Raw genomic sequence first — 12,776 nt, forward strand, 5'->3', positions numbered from 1 at the left:
GTTTGGGGGCGCCTCGGTGACTCAGTCGGTTGGGCGTCCAACTTCAGCTCAGGTCACAATCTCGCGGTTGGTGAGTTCGAGCCCCACATCCGGCTCTGTGCTGACAGCTCGGAGCATTGGAGCCTGCTTCAGATTCTGTGTCTCCCCCTCCCTGTCCCCCGCCGCCCCCGTCTCTTAGAAATAAGTACTATAAAAAGTTCTTTAACAAAGGTGAGTTTGGGTCATTTGATTTCTAAAGTCCTTTACCTCTGCTCTGCTAGGAGTCTGTAATCCGGAATGGGTCACCTTCTTCCGGAGAGTCTGTGAATCACACTCATGGTCTAGTCATGCCTCCTGCCTCCATCCTGGACCCACCAGTACAGCACGGCATAGTGCGCCCATAGACTCAGGAGTCCAAACTCCTACGGCCCTCCCAAAGGAACTGGCAGGGGGGGGGCCTTCGGGCAACTTACCTTCTATGCCTCAGTTTCCCCATTTGTAAACTGGTGCCAATAACAACACCTACTGCCTCAGATTGTGGTAAGAAATACATGATCTTACAGAATTAGAACAGTGCCCGGCACTCCGGGCCAGTGGGTCTTACTGCTTCTATTCTTTGTGTAGGTATCTTGCCCCCTCACCTTCCTTGAAGGTGGAGACTTAACCTGAATGGAGTTTGGATTTCTATTATCTGCCCAGGGGGTGGCCCCCACCGGGCTCTCTCGAGTTGAGGTTGGTTGGATTCATTGTATCTCAGGCCATCGAGAGCCCCCATTTTGGGGTTCCAAGCACTGGGCTCAGAAGGCCAGGGCACTGGAACTGGAGTGACTTTCAGGAAGCCGTCTGCCCTCATTCTTGGCTTTGGGTAGTTGTTATCTATCCTCAGTGCACAACAAATGTGCTGATATATCAAATGCAAATACCACGTCTACATTGTTTTCGTTTGTGTGTGATCGTAGGATTTGCTAATGTTAATACGTGGTTAAACATAGCTGAACCCAGCCCATAAAAGGTTTTTGTTTTTTTTTAAACATTAAAAATTTTATAATAATCCATGCTGCTGTGCTTATAAAATAAGCAAACAATAAAAGTGTACAGAATACATAATGGCAAGATTTATTCATTACCTGCCCTTCCAAGCTTCCTTCCCTTTCCCAGAGATAAAGAACATTCGGTAATTTTCTTTTTTAGGCTCTTGGCTTTTTTCTCTACACTGACTTATGTGTGCACACACACGCAGATTTCCTTTTTGTTCTTTTCCTCACACCAGTGTGATCATGCTACACCTTATTCAGTGAATTGCTTTTGTTACTTGACATGATTATGGAGGGTTTCCATGGCTGTCCTCACTTTACGATTTACCTATACATTTGCACAGCCTTTCCCGTGACCCTGCAAGCCTCCCCTCTGACTCCTGAGGAAGGAGCCTTGTGAGCCCTTCCAGTACCTTCCACAGCCTCCACCGCTGCAACAAGCCATGGTGGGCACAGGAAGGGCCCATGTCTCCTGGAGGGGGCTGGGTCTGGGAGGGTTTTCAAGCAACTAGAAAGCTGGGTGGGTCGACTTGCCTTGTGTAACCCACTGCAACGTTCAAAGGGCTTTCAAATCTGTTTTCGTTCCCATGCTGCACAGACATACTGTTAAATTTCCATTTTCTTATTTTTTTTAACGTTTATTTATTTGAGAGAGAGAGAGAGAGAGAGAGAGAGAGAGAGAGAGAGAGAGAGAGAGAAGGACAGCATGAGTGGGGGAGGGGCAGAGAGAGAGGGAGACACAGAAGCTGAAGCAGGCTCCAGGCTCTGAGCTGTCAGCACAGAGCCTGACGTGGAGCTTGAACTTACGGATCGTGAGATCATGACCTGAGTTGAAGTCGGACACTTAACCGACTGAGCCCCCCAGGCGCCCCCTTAATGTTTATTTATTTTTGACAGATAGCATGAGCAGGGGAGGGGGCAGAGAGAGAAGGGGAATCGAGAATCCCAAGCAGGTTCTGTGCTATCTGCCCTGATGTGGGGCTCGAACTCATGAACCGCGAGATCACGACCTGAGCCGAAACCAAGAGTCTTAACCGACTGAGCCGCCCGGGTGCCCCTCCACTTTCCGAGTGAGGAAACGGGGTGGAAGAAGGGGCTGGAGCGACTGCCTCGTGCTGGAGGAGCTGTGTTTTGGCCTGTCTCTGGGAGAAGTGGAGGCTTTTTTCTTCCAGATGAAGGCGGGCAGAGTCGGCCGGGACTTTCCTCCAGTCAGCACTCAAGTTTTCTTTTCGTCCTCAGGGCTTGTGGTCCCAGAAAAAGCTGGCCAGACTGGCTGAACCCCGCTTCCTGCACCGTCCTCCTACCCCTGACCTCCTCAACCCCAACAGGGCCAGGCCCATGATCTCTGGCCAGACCACACCTGCACTGGGCCACCAGTTGAGGGGACCCACAGAGAGGAAGCTGTCCAAAGGTGGGTCTTGGTCTGAGGTCTTGGGCTTGAACCCTTTGCTTTAAGGCAGCATCTCACACCCTCGGCATAGTGGGCATCTCAGACTGGACAGTCCTCTGTCGTGGGGGGCTGTCCTGTGCATTGTGGGACATTGAGCAGGATCCCTCGCTAGATGCCAGCGGCACCCTCAGGACAGTCAAAAATGTCCCCAGGATTGTCCACTGCCTTTCAGGGGGCAGACGACAGCCGGCTGAGAACCTCTGCTCTAAGGAGTAAAAGTATCATTCTGGTTCAGCGCTGGGCTACGAGCATGTCACCTGCTGTCAGCCCCCGGCGTGGCCCGGTGTATTCATTGTACCATCAGTGGGTACCAATCAGTACCAATCATTGTGCCAATCAGTGGGGGTGTCGTGGGCTCGACCTCATCAAGGCTGATTATAATGGAGCAGACCACGCACAGATTTCTTCCTTTTTACTCACTCAGCCCTTGCGGGGCCCCCGCTCTGTGCTGGCAGCATCTGCATTCTTAGACTCGCCCTGCAGGCCCCGCCCGGGGCAGCGGCCCCTGCAGGTGGCCGAGACCGTAAACAAGGTCTGCCCACAACACGGTGAGGTAAGGGCTGCGGGAAGTGGATGCAAGACGGTCCTGCTCCAGTTCCCAAGTCATGAGCAACAACCAGCCTCCACAGATAAACGTGGTTACCTGCATTGTGATGCTCTCCGCTGCTCGGAAATGGTGCACACCGCGTTAACAATGAGCTTTCCCGCTTACACGGGTATGCCGTGCGTTGCTCTTAAATAGCCAAACACAATTTTTGGTTGTTGCAAATCATATTCTTCCAATTTCCCAGTGCCTTTTTTAAAAGTTTATTTACTTTAAGAGATAGAGAGCATGAGAGGAGGAGGGGGAGAGACAGAATCCCAAGCAGACTGCCTTTTTAAAGTTTATTTATTTATTTTGAGAGATAGAGAGCATAAGTGGGAGAGGGGCAGAGAGAGAAGGAGAGAGAGAGAGAGAGCGAGAGCGAGCGAATCCCAAGCAGGCTCCACGCTGGCAGTGCAGAACCTGATGCAGGGCTCGAACCCATGAACCATGACATCATGATCTGAGCCGAAACCGAGAGTCAGATGCTGAACCCACTGAGCTAGCCAGGCGCCCCCAAGTGCCTTTTAATCAATCTGAGTGTCACTGGTTCCTTATTAGTTGGTCCGTTCATTCAAAGACGTTGATGGATCACCCTCATTGTGTCTGAGACCCTCTTTGGCCAGGGCATCAGCGGTGAGCTGGCGGGGCGGGCTATCTGTGGCTCCTTCGTGGGTGGCCTAGGTCTGGGTTTTTCACTGTGGGGATTGCCTGCGGGCTTTGAGGGGTGAGAGTGACACAGAGGGAGACTGGAGGTTTCTCAGGCTCCCCGTGAGTGTGAGCGTGTCCTCTCCAGCCCCATGGCTTGGGCTGCAGCAGTGACAGAAGTTTCTGTGATGGTGGCTGTGGCCTTGTGGGGACACTGTGCCAGCTCCTCCCCGTTTGTACAAGCAGAGTCCCTGCTGTCTTCTCTTTAGTTATTTATCTACTTATTCATTTATTTATTTATTTATTTATTTATTTATTTTTAATTTTTTTCTTTAATGTTTGTTTCTTTTTGAGAGACAGAGAGAGACAGAGTGCAAGTGGGGGAGGGGCAGAGAGAGAGGGAGACACAGAATCCGAAGCGGGCTCCGGGCTCCGAGCCGTCAGCATAGAACCTGACGTGGGGCTCAAACTCACAAACCGTGAGATCATGACCTGAGCTGAAGTTGGATGCTCAACCAACTGAGCCACCAGGCACCCCACACCGCTGTCTTTCTTTCTTTTTTTTTAATTTTATTTTTTTAAATTTCCATCCAAGTTACTTAGCATATGGTGCAACAATGATTTCAGGAGCAGATTCCTTAGTGCCCCTCCCCCATTGAGCCCATCCCCCCCACACCCCCTCCAGGAACCCTCTGTTTGTTCTCCATATGTAAGAGTCTCTTATGTTTTGTCCCTCTCCCTGTTTTTATATTATTTTTGCTTCTCTTCCCTTATGTTCATCGGTTCTGTGTCTTAATGTCCTCATAAGAGTGAAGTCTTACGATATTTGTCTTTCTCTGACTCATTTCACTTAGCACAATACCCTCTAGTTCCATCCACGTGGTTGCAAATGGCAAGATTTCATTCTTTTTGATTGCCGAGTAACACTCCGTTGTGTATATAAATCACATCTTCTTTATCCATTCATCCAGCGATGGACATTTGGGCTCTTTCCATACTTTGGCTGTTGTTGATAGTGCTGCTATAAACATTCCCCCCCGCTGTCTTCTGATTCAATTCAGATTCAAGGACAACCAGGGTCCCTTGTCCTTTACTTCAGTGGATGAGATCAACTGCGGACAGCAAACACAAACTGCACACACACGTGTGTGTGTGTATGTGCGTATGCACGCGTGTGTGTGCATGTGTGTGTGTGTGAGAGATGTGCAGGTAAGGATCGGTGTGTGAAAGAAATTAAGCAGCATCAGAATGTGGAGGAGTTAGTTCAGCGGACTGGCCAGGGAAGGTGTCTCTGAGGAGGCAGCATTTCGGCCGAAACCTGAACAGGATGAGAGAGCTCTGTGAGGGCTTGGGGGAAGGGGTCGCTCGATTACTGGTTAGCAATGTCATACACATGCACGCACACGCACTCACGTGCACACAGGCATACACATGAGCACCCACGTGCACATAGGTGAGCACACGTACACACGCATGCACACGTGCACGCCGGTCATTCCCTCTTTCCCCAGCTTTGCCACGCCGTCTGCTTCACCGTGTCCACAGTCCCCCGGTCCTGCATCCCTGCGGTGCCTTGTGCAAAGCGTGGCCTCTGAGCTACAAGGCAGGACGGGACGGAGCCTGGGGCAGATGCTATGGCTGGCTGAGAGGATACCTCCGGAGACGAGACTCGGGCTTGGGCAGGTACATAGCAGACGCGGAGGGCCTGGGGGAGAGGAAGGATGATTGGATGGAGCCCCACGTTTTTCGGGCCCAGGATACCCCTTCCTTCATCCCCTGCCACCCCCAGTGGGCATCCGCCCTCAAGGACCCTGTGAGTTGAGTGTCCGAGATGCAGCTGTGGGTGTAAGCAGGGCTAACTCCTGCTGCAGGCGTGCCGAGCCTTCCTGGCTTCTGCTCGGCCCCGGTCAAAATTCCCAGAAATGGAACAGAAGGAATCTGACGTCCGTTGGTGGGTGTTTCCAATGTTGTCAGGAGGGTAGAGCTCTTGGGGGTGTGTGGAGGGCGTGGGGGAGCAGGCGCATCTGGGCGCACATCCTCCCTGGCCTGTGCGACTGAGGGAAGATGGCCTGGCAGGCTGCTGGTTGTGGCATCTGGGCATCGCTGTCCACTTGGCCAGGCTTGAGGTGCCACATGGCAAGAACCCTGGGCTTTGGTGTTCGGGAAAATGAGAGCCAGACCCTGAGTCACTAATTACTAGATTAGTAGATTACTAATTACTAGATGTGTGACCTGGAGCCTATGACTTACGTGCCCCACTCTTATTTCCCTTTACCGTAAAACAGTGCCTGTTCTGCCCAAGGGCACGTGGCAGACGATAAGGGTAAATGTTTTACTCAATGCAAATTGTGGGCGATCCGCTCCACGGCCTGCACCCAGGGCAGCCGTAATGGGGTGAGTGCCTTTCACATCTCCCTCTTGCAGGAAGCGTGAACTCAGCCGGGAAGCCTCTCTCCTGGTGGAGACAGCAGGCGAGACTCCCGTCTTAAGAGAAAGCTTTCCAGACAGAGGCTGGGGGATACGTGTGGGAGCTCCTGGAAGGCAAGGACCACACCCTATTTCCTTTCTTTTCTTTTTAAAAAAAAAATTTTTTTTTAACGTTTATTTATTTTTGAGACAGAGAGAGACAGAGCATGAATGGGAGAGGGTCAGAGAGAGGGAGACACAGAATCTGAAACGAGCTCTAGGCTCTGAGCTGTCAGCACAGAGCCCGACGCGGGGCTCGAACTCATAGACCACGAGATCATGACCTGAGCCGAAGTCGGCCGCTTAACCGACTGAGCCACCCAGGCGCCCCTCCTTTCTTTTCTTTAAGGGGCACGATGCTGATTTAATGCACGTATACACTGTGATCACCACGATCCATGAACACATCTCCATCACCTCACATAGCTACCTTTCGTGAGTGAGGGGAGAACATTTAAGACCCATCCTCTTAGCACATTTCAGCTCTGCAGTACGGTATTCGTAACTGCAGTCACCATGTCTGCATTAGATCTCAGAACTTATTCACCCCGTGAGAGTTTGTACCTGTTGGGTGTTTTTTATATGCTAGGTGCTCAGTAAAACACTGAATGTGCATGGCTGAGGGTGAGATACAGCTTAGCTGTCAAACTAAAGTAGTTCCTGATCCACAGCTGGACTGAGACATCTGCACAGCTGGACCCCACTCATTCCATGGTCCTTGCTCCTCCCAGTTGTCCCCCCTCCTGTGGGCACAGTGGCCTCCAAACACCCCCTTCTACTCAGACCTCCGTTACCCACACCATCACACACCCTGCGGATCTTTCCAGAATTTGCAAATGGCCAAATCCCCAGGGTACTGGGCTCTATGACACATGCTCCTGAGGGAGTGGTAGAGAGGGTGAAGCCACCAAGAGAAGTTACTGCAAAGGGGGGAGGCCACGGGGAAGAGGAGAGGGGTGTCCGGGGTCATTTGTGCCCTGGGTGCTTTGAATATCTTTTTTCATTTGATTTCAGAACACATAATCCAAACAGCACTGAGTAAAAACCAGTTGAAACCATATAGTTTCGGGGCACGTGGGCGGCTCAGTCGGTTGAGTATCTGGCTCTTGGCTTTGACTCAGGTCATGATCTCCAGGTTCATGAGTGAGAGCCCCGCACTGGGCTCTGTGTGGACAGTGTGGAGCCTGCTTGGGATTCTTTCTCTCGCTCTCTTCTCTGAACTTCCCCTGTTCTCTCTCTCTCTCTCTCTCTGTCTCTCTCTCTCTCAAAAAAAAAAAATAATAATAATAACCATATCATTTCATGAAAGGTAGAAATAAAATTGCCAAGACTGCTATCATTTCAATAGTTCTGGTAGAACTTGAAATAATGTTTTCTAAATCCCTCTGGCATACCTGAGAGTTATTTGCGGATTACCAGTGATCCAGGGAATAGGAACATAGTTTCAAAAACAGCCCGCAAAGGCCTTGCCAGCAGAATTGGGACTGGCTCAATGCTTGAAAGGCTACGTCGAGGTCACAAGGTGTGAAGCTGTTGAGTCTTCAGTCTTGGCTCGAATTCTGCTGTAAACTCAAGCTATCTTTTTGGTCAAATCGATGGATTCATGAATGTTTACTAGAAACTCCTAGGTACTGCGTCGTCTGTTAGGCACTGTGCGAATTCATAAATCAGTAAAATCATCAGGGGGATGGACATACGTGCAGCTAATGGTAAGATAAGCTGCCCTGTTAGGTTCCTGCTTCTGCCTCTGGAAGAATGTTTAGATCAAGATGAGTAGAGAGAAAGATATTGCTATGATGCTCATAATGTATCAGTCGTATTGCAATACTGTAATATGTGCACATTTTACTGTTAATTTCGAACCATGGGTTAACTTTTTAAAAATAGTGAAAGAGTAGTGTAGAAACCTATGTTTGAGTCTAATAATCTGTGTTAAAAACTTCAACTTTATCTCTCTTCACCACAAAGACTTCTGGGAACATAGTTTTAAAAATTGCTTTCTTAACCAACCCCCTTCACAGAACAAATGAACTAGAAACAGAATCCGTGAACTTGTTGTTTTGTTACTGCAAATCACACCGCCTGACCAAAATTCTATAAATTCTGACTTGGGAATAGGACTTGAAAATTTTTAAGAACACAAACTCTAGTCAGCCCTCTCCAAATCTACCATTGTTTGTATATTTCTATGAGAGTACATTTCGGTGATGTCTCTGATTCTCAGTTCACTTCTTTTCTTTTTTTTTAAGTTTATATACTTATTTTTAGAGAGAGAGAAAGGCAAAGTAAAATTGTGTGCACGAGTTAGGGAGGGGCAGAGAGAGAGAGAGAGAGAGAGAGAAAATCCCAAGCAGGCTCTGTGGTAGGTTCAAACCCACAAACCATGAAATCATGACCTGAGCTGAAACCGAGAGTCAGATGCTTAACCGACTGAGCCACCCAGGTGCCCCTCAGCTCACTTCTAAGGGTGACACATGAGCCACTGAACACGGACCACTGAAGCAGACCAGTGAACACGGGCCACTGAATGTGGACCACCAAACATGGACTGCTAAACACAGACCACCAAACGTGAGCCCATGAACATGAGACACTGACTGTGGACCATCACACATGGGCCGCAAACACGGGCCACCTAACATAGGCCACTGAACATGGGCCACCAAGTGTGGACCGCTGACTTTCACCTACTCATCTTGAGGTAAAGGCCAGAAAGAGGAAGCTTTGGAAGGGATGGTGTAAAGGGAACATTCTAGAATAAGATCTCTGACCTGGGCCCTGCTGCTCGATGATGTGTGGTATCATGGCTGTGATTCCCCTGCTCGGCAAACATGTCTTCCTGTCTCTGGGGAAGGATCTGGGTACAAGTGTCATCTTCCTGTTGGTCGGCTGCACAGCCTCCTATCTGGTCACCTGCTTCCCTCCTTTCTCTCTTCAACCCCCTCTTCAACCAGCAATCAAAGTGATTTTTCTGGGGTGTCCATCAGAGCATGCCATTTCCCTGTTTATGACTCACCAAGGACTTTTCATGATGCCTAGAAAAACAGCTTATGGCTGTCAAGACGGTACATGCTCAGGCCCGGCCCTTGGTGTTGGATCCCGTCGCCTACCCTTCCCTCTCTCACGTGGGTGTGCCAAGCCCGTGAGCCACACCACGCGCCTTAACCTCCATGGTGCTGGTCTGCCTGCACCTCTCTGCGCACCAGCCCCTCCTCACTCGGACCCGGGCGCGCCTGTCCTGACCCCCCCCGGAATTGATGAAGCGCCCCATGGCCCTGCAACCCTGCCTGTCCCCATGCGTCACATCAGAAACCTCAGGGATGACTCATCCTCACCACTTTCTGTTCCCTTGACCTGCTTTGGTTTTTTTGGCAGTTTGTGTCTGTACCTACATCTCCATTTTATGTTTGCTTATTTTAGACCTTTCCATGTTTAACTGCTTAACTGCTCATCTCTCCACCTGAGTGTGCGTCCCACAGGGCAGAGGCTTCTTGTTCTATTGGTGGCTTCCCCTTCCTGTCAAAAGCGTAAGCTCCCAGAGGGCAGGGAGCTTGACTTTCTTGCCCATCGGGGTATCATCAGTGGCTCAGGCAGTCCCTGGTACAGGATAGATCCTGATACATTTCCTTTTTTTAATCAAAAAGACGGTTTTTTACTGCAGTGGAGAAAATAGGGAAGTAAGGGTTTCAACTCAGCACCCCAGTCCTTGACGGAGAACATCCCTGTTTACTCCATCTGGGCAGTGAGGGGATCTCGGACTTCGGGAAAAACTTCAGCTGATCTCACACACCCCGCCTGTCGGGCCTTCCAAACTGGCCTGCAGCCCCTGTTTGTGTGTATAAGGCACACCCCCAACTCAACTCCATATCCTTCAGAATTCAGCCTGCTGTCACTTCTAGGGGGCCGCTCCTAGAAACTTGCCCATACGCCCTTTAAGCACGCACCAGGCCGTTCTGGAACCGCTCACACTCCTGTGGCCACCTGCAAAAGCTCTCAGGAGGCAGGTATTGGCCCCCCCCCCCCCGCCCTCAGGAGCCCCGATTGACCTTGCCCATCACAGGGGCTCAGCAAACACCTACGGAATGCGGAAGAAGACAAGTGACTCTGTCAATGAAGCCCCAAACAAACAGAAGGACACAGGATGGAAAGGTAATACAGTGGCCCCCACTGTAAGTGTTTGAGCTGAGGCCATGTTTACTCAGACTCTAGTGACTACATTTTCTTACTTCTTGTCTTCTTGATGCTTTGGCATTCAAGACCCTGATCCTGGAGAGAATCCCAGGGCTACCTGATTCCTAGAGTGAACAAATGAGTCCCCCAAGTATATGGGTCCTGTACAAACCAACCCATCCAGAGTCCACAGACCCAATCGTCTCTTTATCAAGTATTCCCTGTGCTCTAAATCAGTGCCTGCCAGGGACCAGGCAGCCAAGAAGTTTAGGTTTTGAGAATCTAAAAGATGATTATCAACAACTGTGTGGAAATTACAGCTTTCAAGAGGAAAAGTTCTGCCAAAAACATTGAACCAATGGAACACTTAAATTTTCCGTAGGTGACAAAATAAATGTAGTCACATTATTTTTTTAAGTTGTTTTTTTTTTTTGATATTTATTCATTTTAGAGAGAGAGAGAGAGAGACAGAGTACGGGCCGGGGTGGGGGGGGGAGGGGGGAGGGGCAGAGAGACAGGGAGACACAGAATCCGAAGCAGGCTCCAGGCTCCGAGTTGTCAGCACAGAGCCCGACGCAGGGCTTGAACTCACAAGCTGTGATATCATAACCTGAGTCGAAGTAAAAGGCTTAACCGACTGAGCTAGCCAAGCACCCAAGTCATATTATTTTCATACTGCCAGTTGATCAGTCAGAGTTCCTTATTTGCTTGATATATGCAGTGTTTTTTTTTTTAATTTTTTTTAACGTTTATTTATTTTTGAGACAGAGAGAGACAGAGCATGAACAGGGGAGGGGCAGAGAGAGAGGGAGACACAGAATCTGAAACAGGCTCCAGGCTCTGAGCTGTCAGCACAGAGCCCGACGCGGGGCTCGAACTCACGGACCGTGAGATCATGACCTGAGCCGAAGTCGGACGCTTAACCGACCAAGCCACCCAGGCGCCCCTACAGTGTTTTTTTTTTAAATCCAGTATAGTTAACATACAACATAATATTAGTTTCAAATGTACGATATAGTGATTCACACTTCCATACATCACCTGGTGCTCATCACAGCAAGTGCACTCCTGAATCCCCATCACCTATTACCCCCAACCCCCTGCCACCTCCCCTCTGGTGACCAGTCTGTTTCTTGGTTTGTCCCTCTCTCTCTCCCTCTCTCTCTGTTTTTCCTTTGTTTTGTTTCTTAAATTCCACATATGAGTTAGATCATACGATATTTGTGATCTCTGACTGACTTATTTCACTCAGTATTCTACTCTCTAGTTTGGTCCATGTTGTTGGAAATGGCATGATTTCATTCTATACCATCTTCTTAATCCATTCATCTACCAGTGGATACTTGGGCTGCTTCCGTATCTTGGCTATTGTAAATAGCGCTGCTATAAGCATACAGGTGCACGTATCCCTTTGAATTAGTGTTTTGTAGTTTTGGGATAAATACCCAGTAGTGTGATTACTAGATTATGGATAGGGTAGTTCTCTTTTTAACTTTTTGAGGAGTCTCCATACTGTTTTCCAGAGTGGCTGCACCAGTTTGCATTCCCACCAGCAGAGGTATCACCTCTGAGTGATACCTCGTTGTGGTTTTGATTTGTATTTCCCTGATGATGAGTGATGTTGAGCATCTTTTCACATGTCTGTTGGCCATCTGGATGTCTTCTTTGGAGAAATGTCTGTTCATGTGTTCTGCCCGTTTTTTTAAATTTATTTTTAAATTTTATTTTTTTAAATTTACATCCAAATTAGTTAGCATATAGTGAAACAATGATTTCAGAAGTAGATTCTTTAATCCCCCTTACCCATTTAGCCCATCCCCCTCCCACAACCCCTCCAGCAACCCTCAGTTTGTTCTCCATATTTATGAGTCTCTTCTGTTTTGTCCCCCTCCCTGTTTTTATATTATTTTTGTTTCCCTTTCCTTATGTTCATCTGTTTTGTCTCTTAAAGTCCTCATATGAGTGAAGTCATATGACTTTTGTCTTTCTCTAATTTCACTTAGCATAATACCCTCCAGTTCCATCCACGTAGTTGCAAATGGCAAGATTTCATTCTTTTTGATTGCCGAATAACACTCCGTTGTATATATATGTACCACATTTTCTTTATCCATTCATCCATCAGTGGACATTTGGGCTCTTTCCATACTTTGGCTATTGTCAATAGTGCTGCTATAAAATTGGGGGTGCATGTATCCCTTGAAACACCTGTATCTCGTGGGTAAATGCCTAGTAGTGCAATTGCTGGGTCGTAGGGTAGTTCTAGTTTTAGTTTTTTGAGGAACCTCCATACTGTTTTCCAGAGTGGCCACACGAGCTTGCATTGCCACCAACAATGCAAAAGAGATCCTCTTTCTCTGCATCCTCGCCAACATGTGTTGTTGCCTGAGTTGTTGATGTTAGCCATTCTGACAGGTGTCAGGTGGAATCTCATTGTGGTTTTGAT

The 12,776-nt window shown here is 48.7% G+C and overlaps 1 protein-coding gene across 12 annotated transcripts in view; it reads left to right on the forward strand.

Moving 5' to 3' along the window:
- LOC131506338 (uncharacterized) overlaps window positions 1-12,776 on the forward strand; it is an 83,624-nt gene that overhangs the window by 34,915 nt on the left and 35,933 nt on the right. For 7 of the 12 annotated variants that reach the window (XM_058719865.1, XM_058719874.1, XM_058719866.1 and 4 more), the window contains one exon: window positions 2,253-2,424. The exons of 3 other annotated variants lie outside the window; for them this stretch is intronic. In XM_058719865.1, the coding sequence (XP_058575848.1) occupies window positions 2,253-2,424 (172 nt within the window). Of the gene's footprint in view, window positions 1-260; window positions 1,612-2,252; window positions 2,425-12,776 lie in introns of those variants that run through there. 2 more of the 12 variants (XR_009258877.1, XR_009258878.1) reach the window with 2 other exon arrangements.

This window comes from Neofelis nebulosa, chromosome 3 (genome assembly GCF_028018385.1).
Source record: "Neofelis nebulosa isolate mNeoNeb1 chromosome 3, mNeoNeb1.pri, whole genome shotgun sequence".
In the NCBI taxonomy this organism is placed as follows: Eukaryota; Metazoa; Chordata; class Mammalia; order Carnivora; family Felidae; genus Neofelis; species Neofelis nebulosa.